Source organism: Anomaloglossus baeobatrachus, chromosome 1 (assembly GCF_048569485.1).
Source record: "Anomaloglossus baeobatrachus isolate aAnoBae1 chromosome 1, aAnoBae1.hap1, whole genome shotgun sequence".
In the NCBI taxonomy this organism is placed as follows: domain Eukaryota; kingdom Metazoa; phylum Chordata; class Amphibia; order Anura; family Aromobatidae; genus Anomaloglossus; species Anomaloglossus baeobatrachus.
Genome location: NC_134353.1, coordinates 402,444,220 through 402,460,151, shown reverse-complemented (window position 1 = coordinate 402,460,151; position 15,932 = coordinate 402,444,220). Strand labels below are relative to the sequence as shown.

The window sequence follows — 15,932 nt, the reverse complement described above, 5'->3', positions numbered from 1 at the left end:
TAGCTAAATCCTGGCATATGTTTAGGACATCATTATTCTTAGTCTTCATTTGGTTTTTATCTTAGAAGTATTTTTTAATTACTGTTGCTAAAAAACAATTTTAGTACTGTTGGAGTTTTTTCTGGCAAAAGATAGGAGGTACCATTTAAATAGAGCAAAAAGTCCCCTTCATAGAGTACGCTTCATCATTGCATTTTTTCCAGATTTCTTTGGCATGAATGCCTCTCATTTAGTGACTTTTTGATTTGTGATAAATTAATTATATGATTTGTGCCTTTTTTAAACCTATACATTTTTACGTCAGTGTGGTTTTTCCAAATGTTTTTAGACTGATTCATCAAATTCATCTAGTCCGCCTCTCCACCAAGAGTGATTTTATGTATGCCGGCTATTTTCATACATTTTGCTTCATATATTTTTTGTTCTTGTGTAAAAGTCATGGACCATATGTACCATTTTGAAGAATTTGGTGCAAAAAAAGGTAACAAATACAAAATTATATAGAAAAGTGACACAAAAGACACAAATGATGAATTGTAGCCAAAGTTTATAACCAGGAAAATAGAAAGGAGAAGCATAAAAATGAGAGCAAAAGCTACAGCAGTTGACTATAACACAATCATAAAGCTGGGTTCACTTTTTAATATGCCTCGAAATAATAAAAACAGGGAACAGGTTGGTTTGGGCAACTGGCAAAGTTACAGAAAAATTGTAGAAAATCCATGTAATGAAGATTTCTCAATAGCTTTTCTAATCACGTGCAGTTTCTTACTCATAGAAGAACAGAATTTACATGAGAACAATATAAGAATTCATGCAGTCCAAGCATTAACCATTTACACTTTTGGAAAAGTAACAGGTGTAGAAAATAAGCATTAAAGAGAATGGACGTTTTCGGAAGATAATAAGTATATGGATGCCGATGGTTCAGATCTGGATTTGTTAAAGAATACATTTTGCTCAAAAATATTCTTACCCTAACAATTTTGTGTTGTGAAGAAAAAAGAAGGAGATAGACTCCATTCATCCCTGAAAACATTTCTTCTCTGCAAATTAGCCTTGGGGGTTTTACCTATTCCTATGTCTTGTTGACATAGATTTACTTTATAAAAGGTGTCTTATTTATTCTCTCAACTGGTCTCCAAAAGTGGGAATTATCCAGTTAAAGTAATACATATCAACCCTGCAACCCTCCTAACATAATGCGAGCGCACTGAAAGGGTGCAGTAGGTCACACTGGCGGACAGAAACAGAAAAGGGCCCCTGTGCAAGAACTGTATATGAGTCATTCATCGTAATGCACAATTTCACTTCTTTTGTCAGGTAATCACCTAAAATGAAGGTGTAGGTAAACTACACATAATAAAATGATATTTTACATCTACCTAATCATACCCTAAGCTTCCTGTCTAAAGCAATATTTTATATTATCAAGCTAAATGGATGTAGGTGTCGCGGGCGGGGAGGACGCCGCCGCTGTGCTCGCTTGCTAACGCTCGGGTCCGGCGCTGCTGCTGCTCGGTGGTTCGAGCGGTGGGCCGGATCCAGGGACTCGAGCGGCGCTCCTCGCCCGTGAGTGAAAGGGGTGGTTGGTTTGGGGGATTTAGTCCGTGACGCCACCCACGGGTTGTGGTGAAGATGGGCACCACCGCTGCTGGTGACGGGGATCCCGGGAGCGATGGTGGGGAGCAGCTGGGATGTTGTTTTCCCCCTCCGTGGGTAGGGGTCGGTGGTCCCGGGGCCCGGTGGTGTGACGGGGAGGCAGGGTTGTTGAGGTGCAGGGTTGCAGGGACAGCGCGGCGCGGTGCCGGATGGCACGGGTGTACTCACTCAGTAAGAGATGCACAAAGTCCTCAGTAAACCAAACGGCTGGACGGACGGGTCCTGCAGCCGGCTGCAGTGTCTCTCCCCGGACAGGTGATGGCGGCTGTCTTTCCCTGCACCTTTGTGTACTTGTTTGACTACGATGGATCCCCAACGGTAGTCCGCTCCCGGGTGTATGGATGCCAGAGGAGCCCGTTTGCCCGCAGGCGCTGGCCCTTGGGTCTCTAGCCTTAGGCGGTGGCTGTATACCCTCATGATGTGGGCGGTTGCCTTCTATCGGGTCTTTGGCTGTTAGGAAAACCCTGGGGTTCCGGTCACACTTGGATTTGACTATTGTCGGCGGCTTCAAGCCTGGTCGGGGTCCGATGGCCCTGCCTGTGTGTGCTGGCTTCACTTCGCTCCCCGGTCGGTACCGGCGGGCCAATGCCTGACCCCGGTCCTACGGTTCTGCGTTGCTTTACCACTCCTGCAGACGGCCACCACCGTCTGCCAACCTTGTTGTTAGTGCCTGGGCCACAAACCCAGACACCCTTCACTTGACTCCTCTCACTTTCACCTCCAAACTCTAACTGTCAGCTTTTCCCGCCTCCAGGCCTGTGAACTCCTCGGTGGGTGGGGCCAACCGCTTGGCTCCACCCCACCTGGTGTGGACATCAGACCCTGGAGGGAGGCAACAAGGGTTTTGTGTTTGGCTAATGTTACTGTCTAGTGGGGGTGGGGGTGTTTGTGTGTTACCTGTGACGACCTGGCTAGTCCAGGGCGCCACATAGGCACGACTATTGCCATTATTGTCCCTTACGCCCACTAGTTGAGAGTTCACAGTTTAGCTGTTCAGGACAAGTGATTAAGTACATTCTAAACTAGCACAGTATTGAACACAGGTCGTATTGTCAGTAAAGATTAACAGATAATTTCTGAAACAAGTAATAAATAGTTAAACTGTAGCGTGAAGTTCTCTGCTGTATGGCAAGTGTTGCTTTATATAATTGTTCACTGCTAGACTAAATGGTAGAGAAGAGTGAACTGAAACTTCAAAGTTCAGGGTTCGTACCGAACACAGACTTTACATAAAAATCGGATATGGTGTGCAGAAGAAAAAAAAGATGGAAAAAACGTGCCTACCCTCCCCCAGAAGTGTTGTTTTCATGGCTGGCATTTTGTGGGCGCAGAGTCGAACTGCCCAATCAGTGACTTCCAATGAGGTTCAGGTCAAGTACGGGTCAAGAACAGAACTTTATCTAAAGTTGGGCTGAACCCGCCGAGCCCGAGCTTCCATGGGTCCACTCATCTGTACTAAATGGACATATAATTATGTTGCATATTGGACAAGTTGGTACATAATCTTGTAGGCTGGTCCTGGGAGTGGTTGGTATTTCCTAAACATAGTTCAAGAAAGGACAACCAATGAACCATGGTCATGGACATACCCAGCTCAATATGCACAGAGAGCAAAGGCTAGCACATCTGGACTGATAGAAGGGCGGCTGTAACACAAATTGTTGCAAATGCAGGGGTGGCATGATAGAAAAAGTGCATCACTGCTTTTTGCATAGGGAGCCATAGAGCCGCTGAACAGTTAGAGAATCCATGTAAACTGGGCCTTTAGTCTGAAAATGTTAATTGGCTATACACCATAGACAGTTGTCAAAGGGTTCATATGATTTTGGAAGGATCTGACATCATTAATACCATTGTAAATGGACAGGTAAAATAATTTGATCAACTTTGGCAACGGTCGAATTGTGATAGCTAGATAACTAATGCATCTCCAAAACAGCAGGTCTTGTTGGCTATCCAGTGGTTAGTAATAAAGATGAGCAAATCTCACAAATGTACGCCCCCATAAGACATTTAGCATGTTCTGAGGTCTCTTCAGGTCTTAAAGCATGATAAATGGAGGTCAAACTAGTAGTAAAAGATCACACTCACCTATCTTGGGCCTGATATTCACCTGTGCTGCCGGCTCCACTTGCTTCAGATTGATGTTCAAATATATTTTTTGGTCACTGACTAGACCTCAAATCATAACATAACATACAGTGCACATCATTGAGGACACTGACCCCACCCCACATGACTTCATGAAAACTAGGTAGCCTTGCAAGATCTAGATCATAATAAAATATGAAGCAAGCGTGGGCAGCTGTAGGAGAGGTCGGGGTGGGCCTAATACAAGCATGTACAATTTTTCTTTTAAAACCTTTCAGGCCCTCAGCAGAATTAAATCCAATTCTGGTGAATTAATTTTTTTGTGAAAATTTCTAACATATTCATTTGGTTACAAATTGATTTGCTCCCGGTTGCAAAGTATTAAATATGTGCTCAAGGCTGATTGAAGCATGTAGGGAGCCAGACCAAAGGTTAACCTGATTGTACAGATCCCATAGAATAATTTCTGTAAATGGTAATGTTGACTATGATATAAAAAGATTTCTAAACACAAACAGTTCATTGAAATTAGCGTTATCTCCTGTTTGCTGCCAAAAACATCTACAATAGATATGTGGCCATCAGAATGTAACCATAAAGCAAGACCGATTGAAAAGAAGCTGCCAGGAGCAGATCTTGCAAATTTCTGTGCACAAGTGCATTCGGCATGGCAGAGCATTCCTCAACAATTCATAGCTTTATGGATAGCATACCAAAATGTTAAAGTATGTGTATTTCTGCATGTGGTGCTCACATTTAATATTAAAGGAGATGTCTACTACTTGGACAAGTCATTGTGTTATGACACAATGGGCCCCTTGACCAATCTGCATCTGGCATCTGAACTACCTCACTCACCTTAAGACATTTGAGCAGGATGTGAGCGCTGCACTGACTTCCTGCTCAAACGTACAAAGGCCGGGAAAAGGAAACTGGCGCTGACTGGTCTTGGGGATCGCAAGTCATAATGTCACCTGGGCCCTGGGAATGCAGTTTCAGACATCACTGGAACTGGGCTAGCACCAGAGGTGAGTATAGGCTTATTTATTTTTAAGGAGGTGAACAAGGGGAATGAGTAGGAGTTGTCCAAATAATGGACATCCTATTTAAATAAATATAAATATTTTGAAAATATTTCCATTATTCCACAACTTTTCCTTCTTGGTGTTGCAATTTCATTGTTGAGCAGTAGCATTTTTTTTTATAGCATATGGAAGATAAGCAAGATATGTATCTTCTGCATTCTTGCTGTTTTATTCCCTTCTGTCATAGGGAATATGGATACCTAAAAGGGATGTAACAATAAGAATTCTGTGTATATTTTTCGTACATCATTTTTATTATGTTTATTTACTACAAAGATGAACTTTTCAGCCAATGTAGACATAATTGAATACAGCATAGGTGTGCATTTTTAGAATCTATCATATTTTGACTACCTATTCCCTAGTGTTCAGCTTGTCATCTCCATCTTCTGGCACTATACACTATCTGAGAGTCAACGCTTTGACTGATAGTCTACCCTCACTTTTTACAAAAACATGCGTGAAGTGAACTAAGGTGGTTGTAACCAAACATGCCCATACAGGGTGGAGCAGTTTGGCTGCGCATGTATCTCATGTCACTAATGATGATCCTTACATTTGTGTGAGTGGAAGGGACTAAATGACTGGATATTACCAGAAGTCTGAGTAATCTAAGGGGTTAAAATAACAAATATTCAACATTATAATATTTTAATAATGTTATTTGTTCTCAGATGGCTCAATATGTCTGATAATTCCTGAGAAATCTCCCTATAGTGTTCATCACTGTTCTATTTGTGACATGGATATTGTAATTTTTTTTTTAGATAGTCCTTAATATTTTCTATGTGCTGGGATGAAGTTATTTTTTATAAACCAGTTTCCGATTTTTAAGGCTAGTTATGTTAACCCTGCATGATTGTATATTTTCTCAAATAAATGTAGATTTCTAGTTCAAATCCATTTTTCATTTTCCGGAAGTTGGCATCATATTGTCTTTTTAAATTGATTGTAAGTCAGTGCTCATTACTTATTCGCACCTTATGGGAGAGGCACTAGCTTCTGGAATGCTGAGATTTAGATATCAAACCAACCCTGCTATATTTTACAAAAATAGCTGAGTGTAGCTGGTTAGGGCAATGTATTTGGCAAAAGCCAACAAAAGCCCTTGTTGTTTATATTAATGGAAGAAAAATGATGGCATAGGTGAAAACACTATCTAAGTCCATTAAGGAGGCACTGCGTTGAACTCACTACATGTAATGAGCATAATATCACAGTGTCCAATCCATTAAATATACAGTAACTCATTAGTTTTTTTTTCATATCATTTTCATATTAAACTTTCGAGCTCCACCTTGACCCGCAGCAGAAGCAGGCCCATCAACCTTACGGAAGGAGTACTCAACTGAGAAGTTATTTTTATGTTGTCCTCTTCCTCTGCTCCATACAAATAGTAGAAGAAAACAGAATAGAACCACTCCCAAAAAGGTAATGCAGCCCATGGCTGTTGATACTAAGATTGTTTTTAGATCCAAGGTAAACTTTAAGAAAACGTGGGTGTCATTGTGGTAGGTATCGTTGTATTCTGCAAGATACAGTGTTCGGTTAGCATATGGTGAGTTATCACCTTTTACAGTCAGTGTAGCAAAGTAAGTGTCATTTCCTCCTGCATTTGTGGCAATACATATATATGTACCACTGTCTTGAACCTGAGCATATCTTATTTCAAGTGTGCCCTCTGGCAGCACAGTAGATCGTCCTACACTCCTACTAGTGATCATCCTTCTCTGTGGTGAAACCCAGACAATGAGTGGAACAGGTTCTCCATCAGCCCGGCAGTGAAATGAAACAGGCTGTCCTTCATGAGCTATGATATGCTGGAGCTTCCTGTCCCTTATCTTGGGTTTTTGGCATGTGAAGTATTCAAAAAGTATTGAATCTGGGAAGTCACATAATGCATTGCCTTGGATTTCAGCAGGGGAAGCACATATGGGCTGGTGACCATCAAAATTAAGGGTTTTCCTTCTTTGCAAAATCCATAACAAACGACAGTCACAGACTAGAGGATTGGCATCCACTCTCAGTGTCTCTAGAGTATTGACAGACTGGAAAGCGTTCTCTTCTAGAGTTGAAAGTAAATTATTGGAGACATTCAGCAGACGAATCTGTCTCAAGCCATGGAATGATTGGGATTCCACAATAGTTAGGGAAGCCCCAACCACATGGAGTTCCCTTAGCCTGACAAGGTCTCTGAAGGAGCCTCGCTGAATGACTCGAATTGGATTGTAGGAAAGATTTAGGTATTCTAGGTATGTAAGACTCCTAAGAGCAGCTGCTGGCACTGAGGTGAGATTGGTATAGGTGATGGAAATGGAAGTAAGATTTAGTCCTTGGAAAGCAGTTGGACAGACTTCTTCTAAAAAAGGCCAGCAATCAATCTCTAGCTTTTTGAGGTTGTAAAGCTTCTGAAAATTCTGTTCCTCCAATGAACTGATGCCCAGGTGTTGGAGTTTTAGTATCTCAAGGCCTTGCAAATAGTAAAGTGAGTCAGGAGATATAGTGGTTAGATTGCATTTCTCAATTGTCAATTGTTCTAGACCTACCAATCCAGAAAAGGCTTTCTGTGAAATATACAATAATTCGTTGTCTCCAACTTCAAGGATTTTTAAATTACGAAGGTCTTGAAACATAAAGTCTAAGAGGATGACAATTTTATTTTCACTGATATCCAGTAATGTTAGGTTGCTCAGTCTGCTAAACACTCCAGTTGGAATAAGTTTCAGTTGATTACCTTTCAGTCGAAGGGTTTGAAGATAAAAGAGGTTGGCAAAAGCTCCTGGCTCTATTACTGAAATAATATTTTCACTTAGATCTACCTCTTCAAGCTGTGGGTAGGAGGACAGCTCACCAGGATTCAGGCAGCGTATGCGATTTTTGCTGAGGTCTAGGAGTTTTGTTTCAGATGGAATCCCTTCTGGGATAGCAGTTAGGCGTTTGCGGTGACAGATGACTGACCGGATCTGAGGTGCACAATCACAACGAGCAGGGCATCCCAAAGCCTTTCTTTCTGAATACAGCAGCAGAAGGTGGAAAACTAAGACAGAAGGCCAACATGATGCCATTTTACTAGGCATCATATTACCTGCGGAACTACCATTTTGTCAGGCACCTAAAAATTAGAAACAGAAATAGAAGTATTAGATTGACAATTAATTACAATAGTTTTTAAAAAATCCAGAATACACCTTTATTGTCACAGCTGTAAATGTGTTAAAGGGAATCTGTCAGCAGGTTATGGCTACGTAATCTGAGAGCAGCATTGTTTAGGGTTAAAAAACATAATTCCAGCAATGTATCAGGTACTGATCAGCAATGGGTAGTTTTGTTAAAAGCACTTTGTTACCAGCAGATTATCACTAGGGAATTAGTAAATGTGCTATCAGTTAGTCCTTCAGATTTATGAGCTTTGTATAACCCTGCCCCCACCACTGATTGACAGCTTTTTGCCTATGCACAGTATTAGGTAAGGATTTTGAGTGTGACATATACAGAATACTGACGTTCCTATAGTAGTGTCAGGGGAGTAGGCATATAAATGAAGCCAGGATAGGCACGGGAGTGCTTTGCATCATCATCAGCATACAGGATATATTAATTTATATGTCTACTCCCCTGACAGAATTCCTACAATAGGAAGGTCAGCATTCCATATACGTCACACTCAAAATCCTTACTTAAGGATGACTTGTGACAGCGACCTTGTGATCAAGGCCCATAAGGCCGAAACTTCAGAGACAGTTGTTTTTCTTCACAATTTTTCTAGAAAAATCACAAATACATTTTGCATCTAATTTTGAGTGTGCTGTGATTCTCTATTACTTGGACCCGGTCTTTTTGACCTATCTACTTGCACCTCAGCATCCCATCTGTGTGCACGCCATTTACGGACTTTATATGCACAGTATTCACAGAATTCTGCCAATCAGTAGTGTGGGCTGGATTATGCAGAGCTCACCATTCAGAGAACTGGTAAATTTACAGCAGATAAAACAGATTACTATCAAAACAAAATAAGTTACTGTATACATCGCTGGAATTAGGGTCTCTGCCCCCACAGCATCCTGCTCTCAGATGGGGAAGCAAAAACATATCACCAGATTCCCTTTAAAATATTAGATTTATTATTACCTGTGAAATCCCACTCTGCTCCAGCACCAATGGCCTCAATATTCCTGCTGTGGTGAGCTCATGTCAATCATTCACTTGACCACTGCTGCCAATCACTGACTTCAGCGGTTAAATGCTCACGTGAACAATGGATATTCTGAATTTCTGTAGAACTGGCAGGGACCACCAGAGTGGTTAAGCTGGAGTGGAGGGTGATATACTAGATAAATAAAGCTTACTTTATTATTTAAATATATAAGCAGCTATCCTACTACAAAAAGTGAAAGACCCCTTTAAATATTGATTTTTGAATTTTGTAAAGCCTGCAGCCATTCACCTTTTTGGCTTTTGTAATATAGTTATGCACCCTGAGTCTTAAGGCTGCTTTACATGCAGCGACATCGCTAACGAGGCCGGATGTGCGTCACAAATTCCGTGACCCCAACGACATCTCGTTAGCGATGTCGCTGCGTGTAAAGCCCCCTTTAGCTCTGATGGCAGCATGAATGCACTAACTGCTAGGCAGATGCGATCACCTTTATATAATAGTAGGGCTGCTATGTATTTAGTGCTTGCATCATTTCCATTATATCATTTTTATAAACCAACTTGGCTAACAAGTGGAAGGGTTAATTCTCTTCGCAAGAGAGAAAAACCTGGAATTTTCCAACTAAAGAAAGTGACATCTGCTGCTTTCTCTAATCCTGTCTAATGTCTGAAAATCTGCATTATTATGTTACATATAAATCTGAGAGATATAATCTGCAGGAGCACCTTCACCAGGCTGCTGTCTGAGTGTCTCTAAAACCCTGAAGATTTGTGTTTGGTGTCATTTAATCTGCTCAATCTTTGACTCATGAAGACCCTGGTGCTCAGAAAGTGTTACATAGTACATTTTCTTTTATATATTAAGAAATGACTAAAAGGTAGAAATGGCCACATTCCCATTATATGATTGATAGTAGCCATAGAATGCTGCAAACCAAAGAGGAGCTTATTGAAGACATTGTCACACTAGTACATCCCAAAAGTTAAGTTATTGTCCTGATTAAAAAAAAATAAAAAAATAACTAGATAAAAAAACCATAATGATACATTTTATGGAGAAAACGAAATCGTTCCAGCACAGAACTCAATCAGATTAGTTGGAATATAGTTACAGAATAATCAGAGATTACATGTACTACACAAAATCACTTCATGCACATGTGACGTCTTGATCTTGAATATTAATTATAATGTCGCTGTAAATTATTGCATTCCTTGCTGCTGCTGGCAAGATAATGTATTCCGATCTGTGTGTATTTTAGTCAAGGATTAGAAAATGGCAGTTTATTTGCTTCATGAATTTGGCTTCCAGAATTGCACGTAACTAAATCCTACAGAGCACAGCAGGATTTATTATGCATTAGAGTGTGCAATATCATGATGCACAAATGGATTTTAGGGGGATGGAGGCCACTTGACCTGAATGGAAGTGTTATGCCAGCCACTGTGAGGTTTGCCAGAATGCGGTTTATTTGCTCATTGTAATATTAGCGGGATGTGGTTCTACATATTTTTCATTATATCATATTAAGTTGTATGATATCATTGCAGTTTGCTAACGAAGCTGTGCAGATTATCTACAATATCGGTCATGCTTTAATACTATATACTGTAATGATAGGTTACTCACTTAAAGGGAATCTGTCAGTAGGATCTACCCTCCTAAATTGCCAGTATGGACTTGTAAGTCATAGAAAGCTGAATAAAATGACACCACAATATCTGTGATCTGTCTTATTCCTGAAAAATCCACATTTTTCTGATATGTACAGTAAATGAGCTTTTAAGATTTATGGGCCAGACACTGATCTCCCTGAGATTCTGTCTTCAGAGATTATTTTAAATTAAAGGGGATGTACCAGTGTGAAACATGTAAAGAGAGCAGACTGTCAGTCATTGCATGTCTCACACTGATAACGTGCCCTTTAATTTAAAATAATCTCTAGAGGCAGATTTTCAGTGATGTCTACTACAGTATATAATAGGAGAAAAAGTTCAGCATCTGCATAATCTTGATAAGTTAAAACAAGCTTTAATTTCCATGATTAAAATGAGGATAACAATCTGAAAAAAACATATGGAAAGAAGGAGAGACACCTGTCTACACATTTCGAGCAATTGACATGCTCTTAATCATGACACGATCTACAACTTCACAGGAAATTGCATACAACACAGATTTAAAGCCATTACTAGAGATGAGCGGATCCATGAAAGTTTGGTTCGGAGGGCTCATCCGGACTTTAGATATAAAGTTTGGTTTGGGACCCCAATGAAAGTCACCAATTTGATAGTTCCGATCCTTGCCCACATGCAGCCAGTCATAAACAGATCACTTCCGGGGGTAGGCGGCATGGTTGCTGCATTTTTTTAGTTTGATACACACTACATTCAATCACGCTGTTGTTACCTTCAGTGCAAGCCACTCAAACATTACAAGTGGCTCGCACTGTGCTGAGTACTAAGCGTACCTGAGCCTATCGATGCTCGCGTGAGTGGTTTGCATATGTAAAGCACCCAAACTTCACACCCAAACTCTGTTTTTTTGTAAAGTTTGTGTTTGGCATGAACACCGAACCTCAGGTTCGTTCATCTCTAACAATTATCAATTAATCGAAAGGATAAAGTAATTAACTAGTATGGCATTGTCATGCTGCCAGGTATGAGAAGCATGGCACGTGTGTTCATACCAACGGGAAGCCTGACGCACAACAAAAATGCAACAAACAATACAAGTATGAGGGAACAATGGGGACTCAATAACAATGGTGGGCCCTAGCTCTACTGAGAGGGGACACCTCCTATCCTCACCTGTAACTGATCCTACTCTCCTAGCCAGGCTCTATACAATCTCTTCAACTGTTGCTAAGCAGGAACATGAGACCCTGAGAGAACCCTGTAAATGCCCTGGCTAGTGCATTGGCAGGTGGGAGGCGCTAGCCCCATCACTGCACTAATAATACACAAGGAAAGGTGAGACAGTGGAAAACAGCAACAAAAAAAGGATAAAGTCCAGCTTCTGGAATGCTCCTACACACGACCTTCCACTAAGGCAGCCAGAGAACAAACGGATTTGTATCTTCAGCAAGGATTGCTGGGAAAAACCTCTACTTAAACCTGAAGGGGTATGGCTACAAAGCAGCTGCAGCTGAAACACTCAGCTAGGAAATGCTGGCCAACAAAACTGACATTAACTCATGATGCACTGAGAAATAAAACCACATTTTAATGTAAAGTCCCAGATGGAAATGAGGGATCCCAACTCTGAATCCATCACTAGTCTCTAAAAGTAATCATAGAAAGAGGATCGGCACTCGTAGATTTTTTTTTGTTTCTTTCGCTTTATTTCAAGTCATCAAAATTGTGAAAAAAATGTACAGTGATGTACAATAGTGACGTGTTTTGGTCATAAACAAAATTGACCTTTCTCAAACTCAATTGAGTCACAATTGTACATTACTGTACATTTTTTTCACAATTTTGATGGCTTGAAATAAAGCAAAAGAAACAGAAAAAATTCTACGAGTGCCGATCCTCTTTCTATGTCTATTCTTGTGGAGTCCATCCAGTGATTCAAGCACCGTAGTGCTGGGGGTGCCTACCTGTTTTTGAAAGTAGTCTCCAAAAGTAGAGGGATGACCATGACAGGCATTGATCAATAGTATACCTTGTATTATAAATGACCGAAGAATTACAAAGACACACATTGATAATGCAAGCAAAATGACCTCTGCAAAGTAATTAAAGTATCAATACAAACAAATACAGTAAAATTTGTAGATCCATTTTTTTTTACATAATAAATAAATGTGTCTTTTTGTATTCTGTGGAAGCTGCACTTTGTCTTCTATTGCTGTTATACAGAGATTTTCACAAACTTCACCGACTGTGATGGCAGCGTCGGGTTCTGTTCAGATTACAGATTTTGAAACTCCATCTGATAATTCCTTTGGTTTTTGCAATCAGTGCAGGCTGACTCGGGCATCAACCAACAAATTGGTAGTTCATAGGCATGCTAGCAAGAGTAAGGGGGACTTTACACGCTGCAACATCGCTAGCGATTGCTAGCGATGTCAAGCGCGATAGCACCTCGTTCCAGCGATATGTGGTGATCACTGCCGTAGCGAACATTATCGCTACGGCAGCGGCACATGCACATACCTGTTCAGTGACGTTGCTGTGACCGCCGAACAATCCCTCCCTCAAGGGGGAGGTGCGTTCGGCATCATAGTGACGTCACTGCGGCGTCACTAAGCGGCCGGCCAATAGAAGCGGAGGGGCGTAGATGAGCGGGACGTAACATCCCGCCCACCTCCTTCCTTCCGCATTGCTGGTGGAGGCAGGTAAGGAGATGTTCGTCGATCCTGCGGTGTCACACATAGCGATGTGTGGTGCCGCAGGACCGATGAACAACATCGCTACGTATGAGACAACGATTTTTGGTGTTTGGACGACCTCTCCAAAACCAACGATTTTTGTCTCTTTTGCGAGCGTTTAAGGTCGCTCGTACGTGTTACATGCTGCGATGCCGCTAACGACGCCGGATGTGCGTCATAAAGACCGTGACCCCGACGATAAATCGTTAGCGATATTGCAGCGTGTAAAGTACCCTTTAATCTTTGCTGGTCTGCTTGTCAGTTATCTTTGATCACATGTTGTGGGAGAGCCAATCACATCTGCTATCCTCCTATATATGCTGACTGCACACTTCTATTAATGTCAGCTATGGTTTATCTTAGTTTGTCTGGGGAGGTGTGGTGATCCAAACTATCTAGTGTGATACCTGAGCAGTGTGCGGTTGTGAAGTTTACCCTTGTTACCTTTTTGTTGCTACCCTCCTTGTCTTTTCTACTGAGTCTGTCTTTGTCTATTCCTGTGTGTGTGCAGTGTGTCAGAGGTTTGGTTTTCCCTAGTCTGTCCTTATCTGTTTGTCATTTCACTCCTGCCCTGTCCCTTCCTGTCGAAGGGGGGTATTACAGTAGTATTTCTCAGGAGTATAGAAAGGCACGGGACTCCGGCGTCTCCACCTTTAGGAGTAATCAGGAGATGAGGGATAAGCTAGGGTCCACTAGTGTAAGGGACAGAATAGGAGCCCCCTGTCCTTTGCTATCCTGAAGTAACATCGTGACAATTGCCTGAAAGTCAGTTCAGAGTTTTCTGTGCACCGCATCCTAATCATGGATTATCTGGCATTGGGTGACCTGATATATATATATATATATACAGTTAGGTCCAGAAATATTTGGACAGTGACACAAGTTTTGTTATTTTAGCTGTTTACAAAAACATGTTCAGAAATACAATTATATATATAATATGGTCTGAAAGTGCACACTCCCAGCTGCAATATGAGAGTTTTCACATCCAAATCGGAGAAAGGGTTTAGGAATCATAGCTCTGTAATGCATAGCCTCCTCTTTTTCAAGAGACCAAAAGTAATTGGACAAGGGACTCTAAGGGCTGCAATTAACTCTGAAGGCGTCGCCCTCGTTAACCTGTAATCAATGAAGTAGTTAAAAGGTCTGGGGTTGATTACAGGTGTGTGGTTTTGCATTTGGAAGCTGTTGCTGTGACCAGACAACATGCGGTCTAAGGAACTCTCAATTGAGGTGAAGCAGAACATCCTGAGGCTGAAAAAAAAGAAAAAATCCATCAGAGAGATAGCAGACATGCTTGGAGTAGCAAAATCAACAGTCGGGTACATTCTGAGAAAAAAGGAATTGACTGGTGAGCTTGGGAACTCAAAAAGGCCTGGGCGTCCACGGATGACAACAGTGGTGGATGATCGCCGCATACTTTCTTTGGTGAAGAAGAACCCGTTCACAACATCAACTGAAGTCCAGAACACTCTCAGTGAAGTAGGTGTATCTGTCTCTAAGTCAACAGTAAAGAGAAGACTCCATGAAAGTAAATACAAAGGGTTCACATCTAGATGCAAACCATTCATCAATTCCAAAAATAGACAGGCCAGAGTTAAATTTGCTGAAAAACACCTCATGAAGCCAGATCAGTTCTGGAAAAGTATTCTATGGTCAGATGAGACAAAAATCAACCTGTACCAGAATGATGGGAAGAAAAAAGTTTGGAGAAGAAAGGGAACGGCACATGATCCAAGGCACACCACATCCTCTGTAAAACATGGTGGAGGCAACGTGATGGCATGGGCATGCATGGCTTTCAATGGCACTGGGTCACTTGTGTTTATTGATGACATAACAGCAGACAAGAGTAGCCGGATGAATTCTGAAGTGTACCGGGATATACTTTCAGCCCAGATTCAGCCAAATGCCGCAAAGTTGATCGGACAGCACTTCATAGTACAGATGGACAATGACCCCAAGCATACAGCCAAAGCTACCCAGGAGTTCATGAGTGCAAAAAAGTGGAACATTCTGCAATGGCCAAGTCAATCACCAGATCTTAACCCAATTGAGCATGCATTTCACTTGCTCAAATCCAGACTTAAGACGGAAAGACCCACAAACAAGCAAGACCTGAAGGCTGCGGCTGTAAAGGCCTGGCAAAGCATTAAGAAGGAGGAAACCCAGCGTTTGGTGATGTGCATGGGTTCCAGACTTAAGGCAGTGATTGCCTCCAAAGGATTCGCAACAAAATATTGAAAATAAAAATATTTTGTTTGGGTTTGGTTTATTTGTCCAATTACTTTTGACCTCCTAAAATGTGGAGTGTTTGTAAAGAAATGTGTACAATTCCTACAATTTCTATCAGATATTTTTGTTCAAACCTTCAAATTAAACGTTACAATCTGCACTTGAATTCTGTTGTAGAGGTTTCATTTCAAATCCAATGTGGTGGCATGCAGAGCCCAACTCGCGAAAATTGTGTCACTGTCCAAATATTCTGGACCTAACTGTATATATATATATATATCTTTTTTGTTTGTGTGACCTACTGTATGTCTGGCCTGTAGGTATT

The 15,932-nt window shown here is 41.3% G+C and overlaps 1 protein-coding gene across 1 annotated transcript in view; it reads right to left on the bottom strand.

Annotated features, from left to right (window-relative positions):
• Positions 1-527: 527 nt before the first annotated feature.
• The window catches only part of LINGO3 (leucine rich repeat and Ig domain containing 3), a 133,503-nt gene continuing 118,098 nt past the window's right edge, over positions 528-15,932 (bottom strand). Inside the window, exon 2 of the mRNA XM_075352581.1 lies at positions 528-7,950. Coding sequence (XP_075208696.1) covers positions 6,101-7,918 — 1,818 coding nt within the window. The 5' untranslated portion in view covers positions 7,919-7,950 and the 3' untranslated portion in view covers positions 528-6,100. The remainder of the gene's footprint in view (positions 7,951-15,932) is intronic.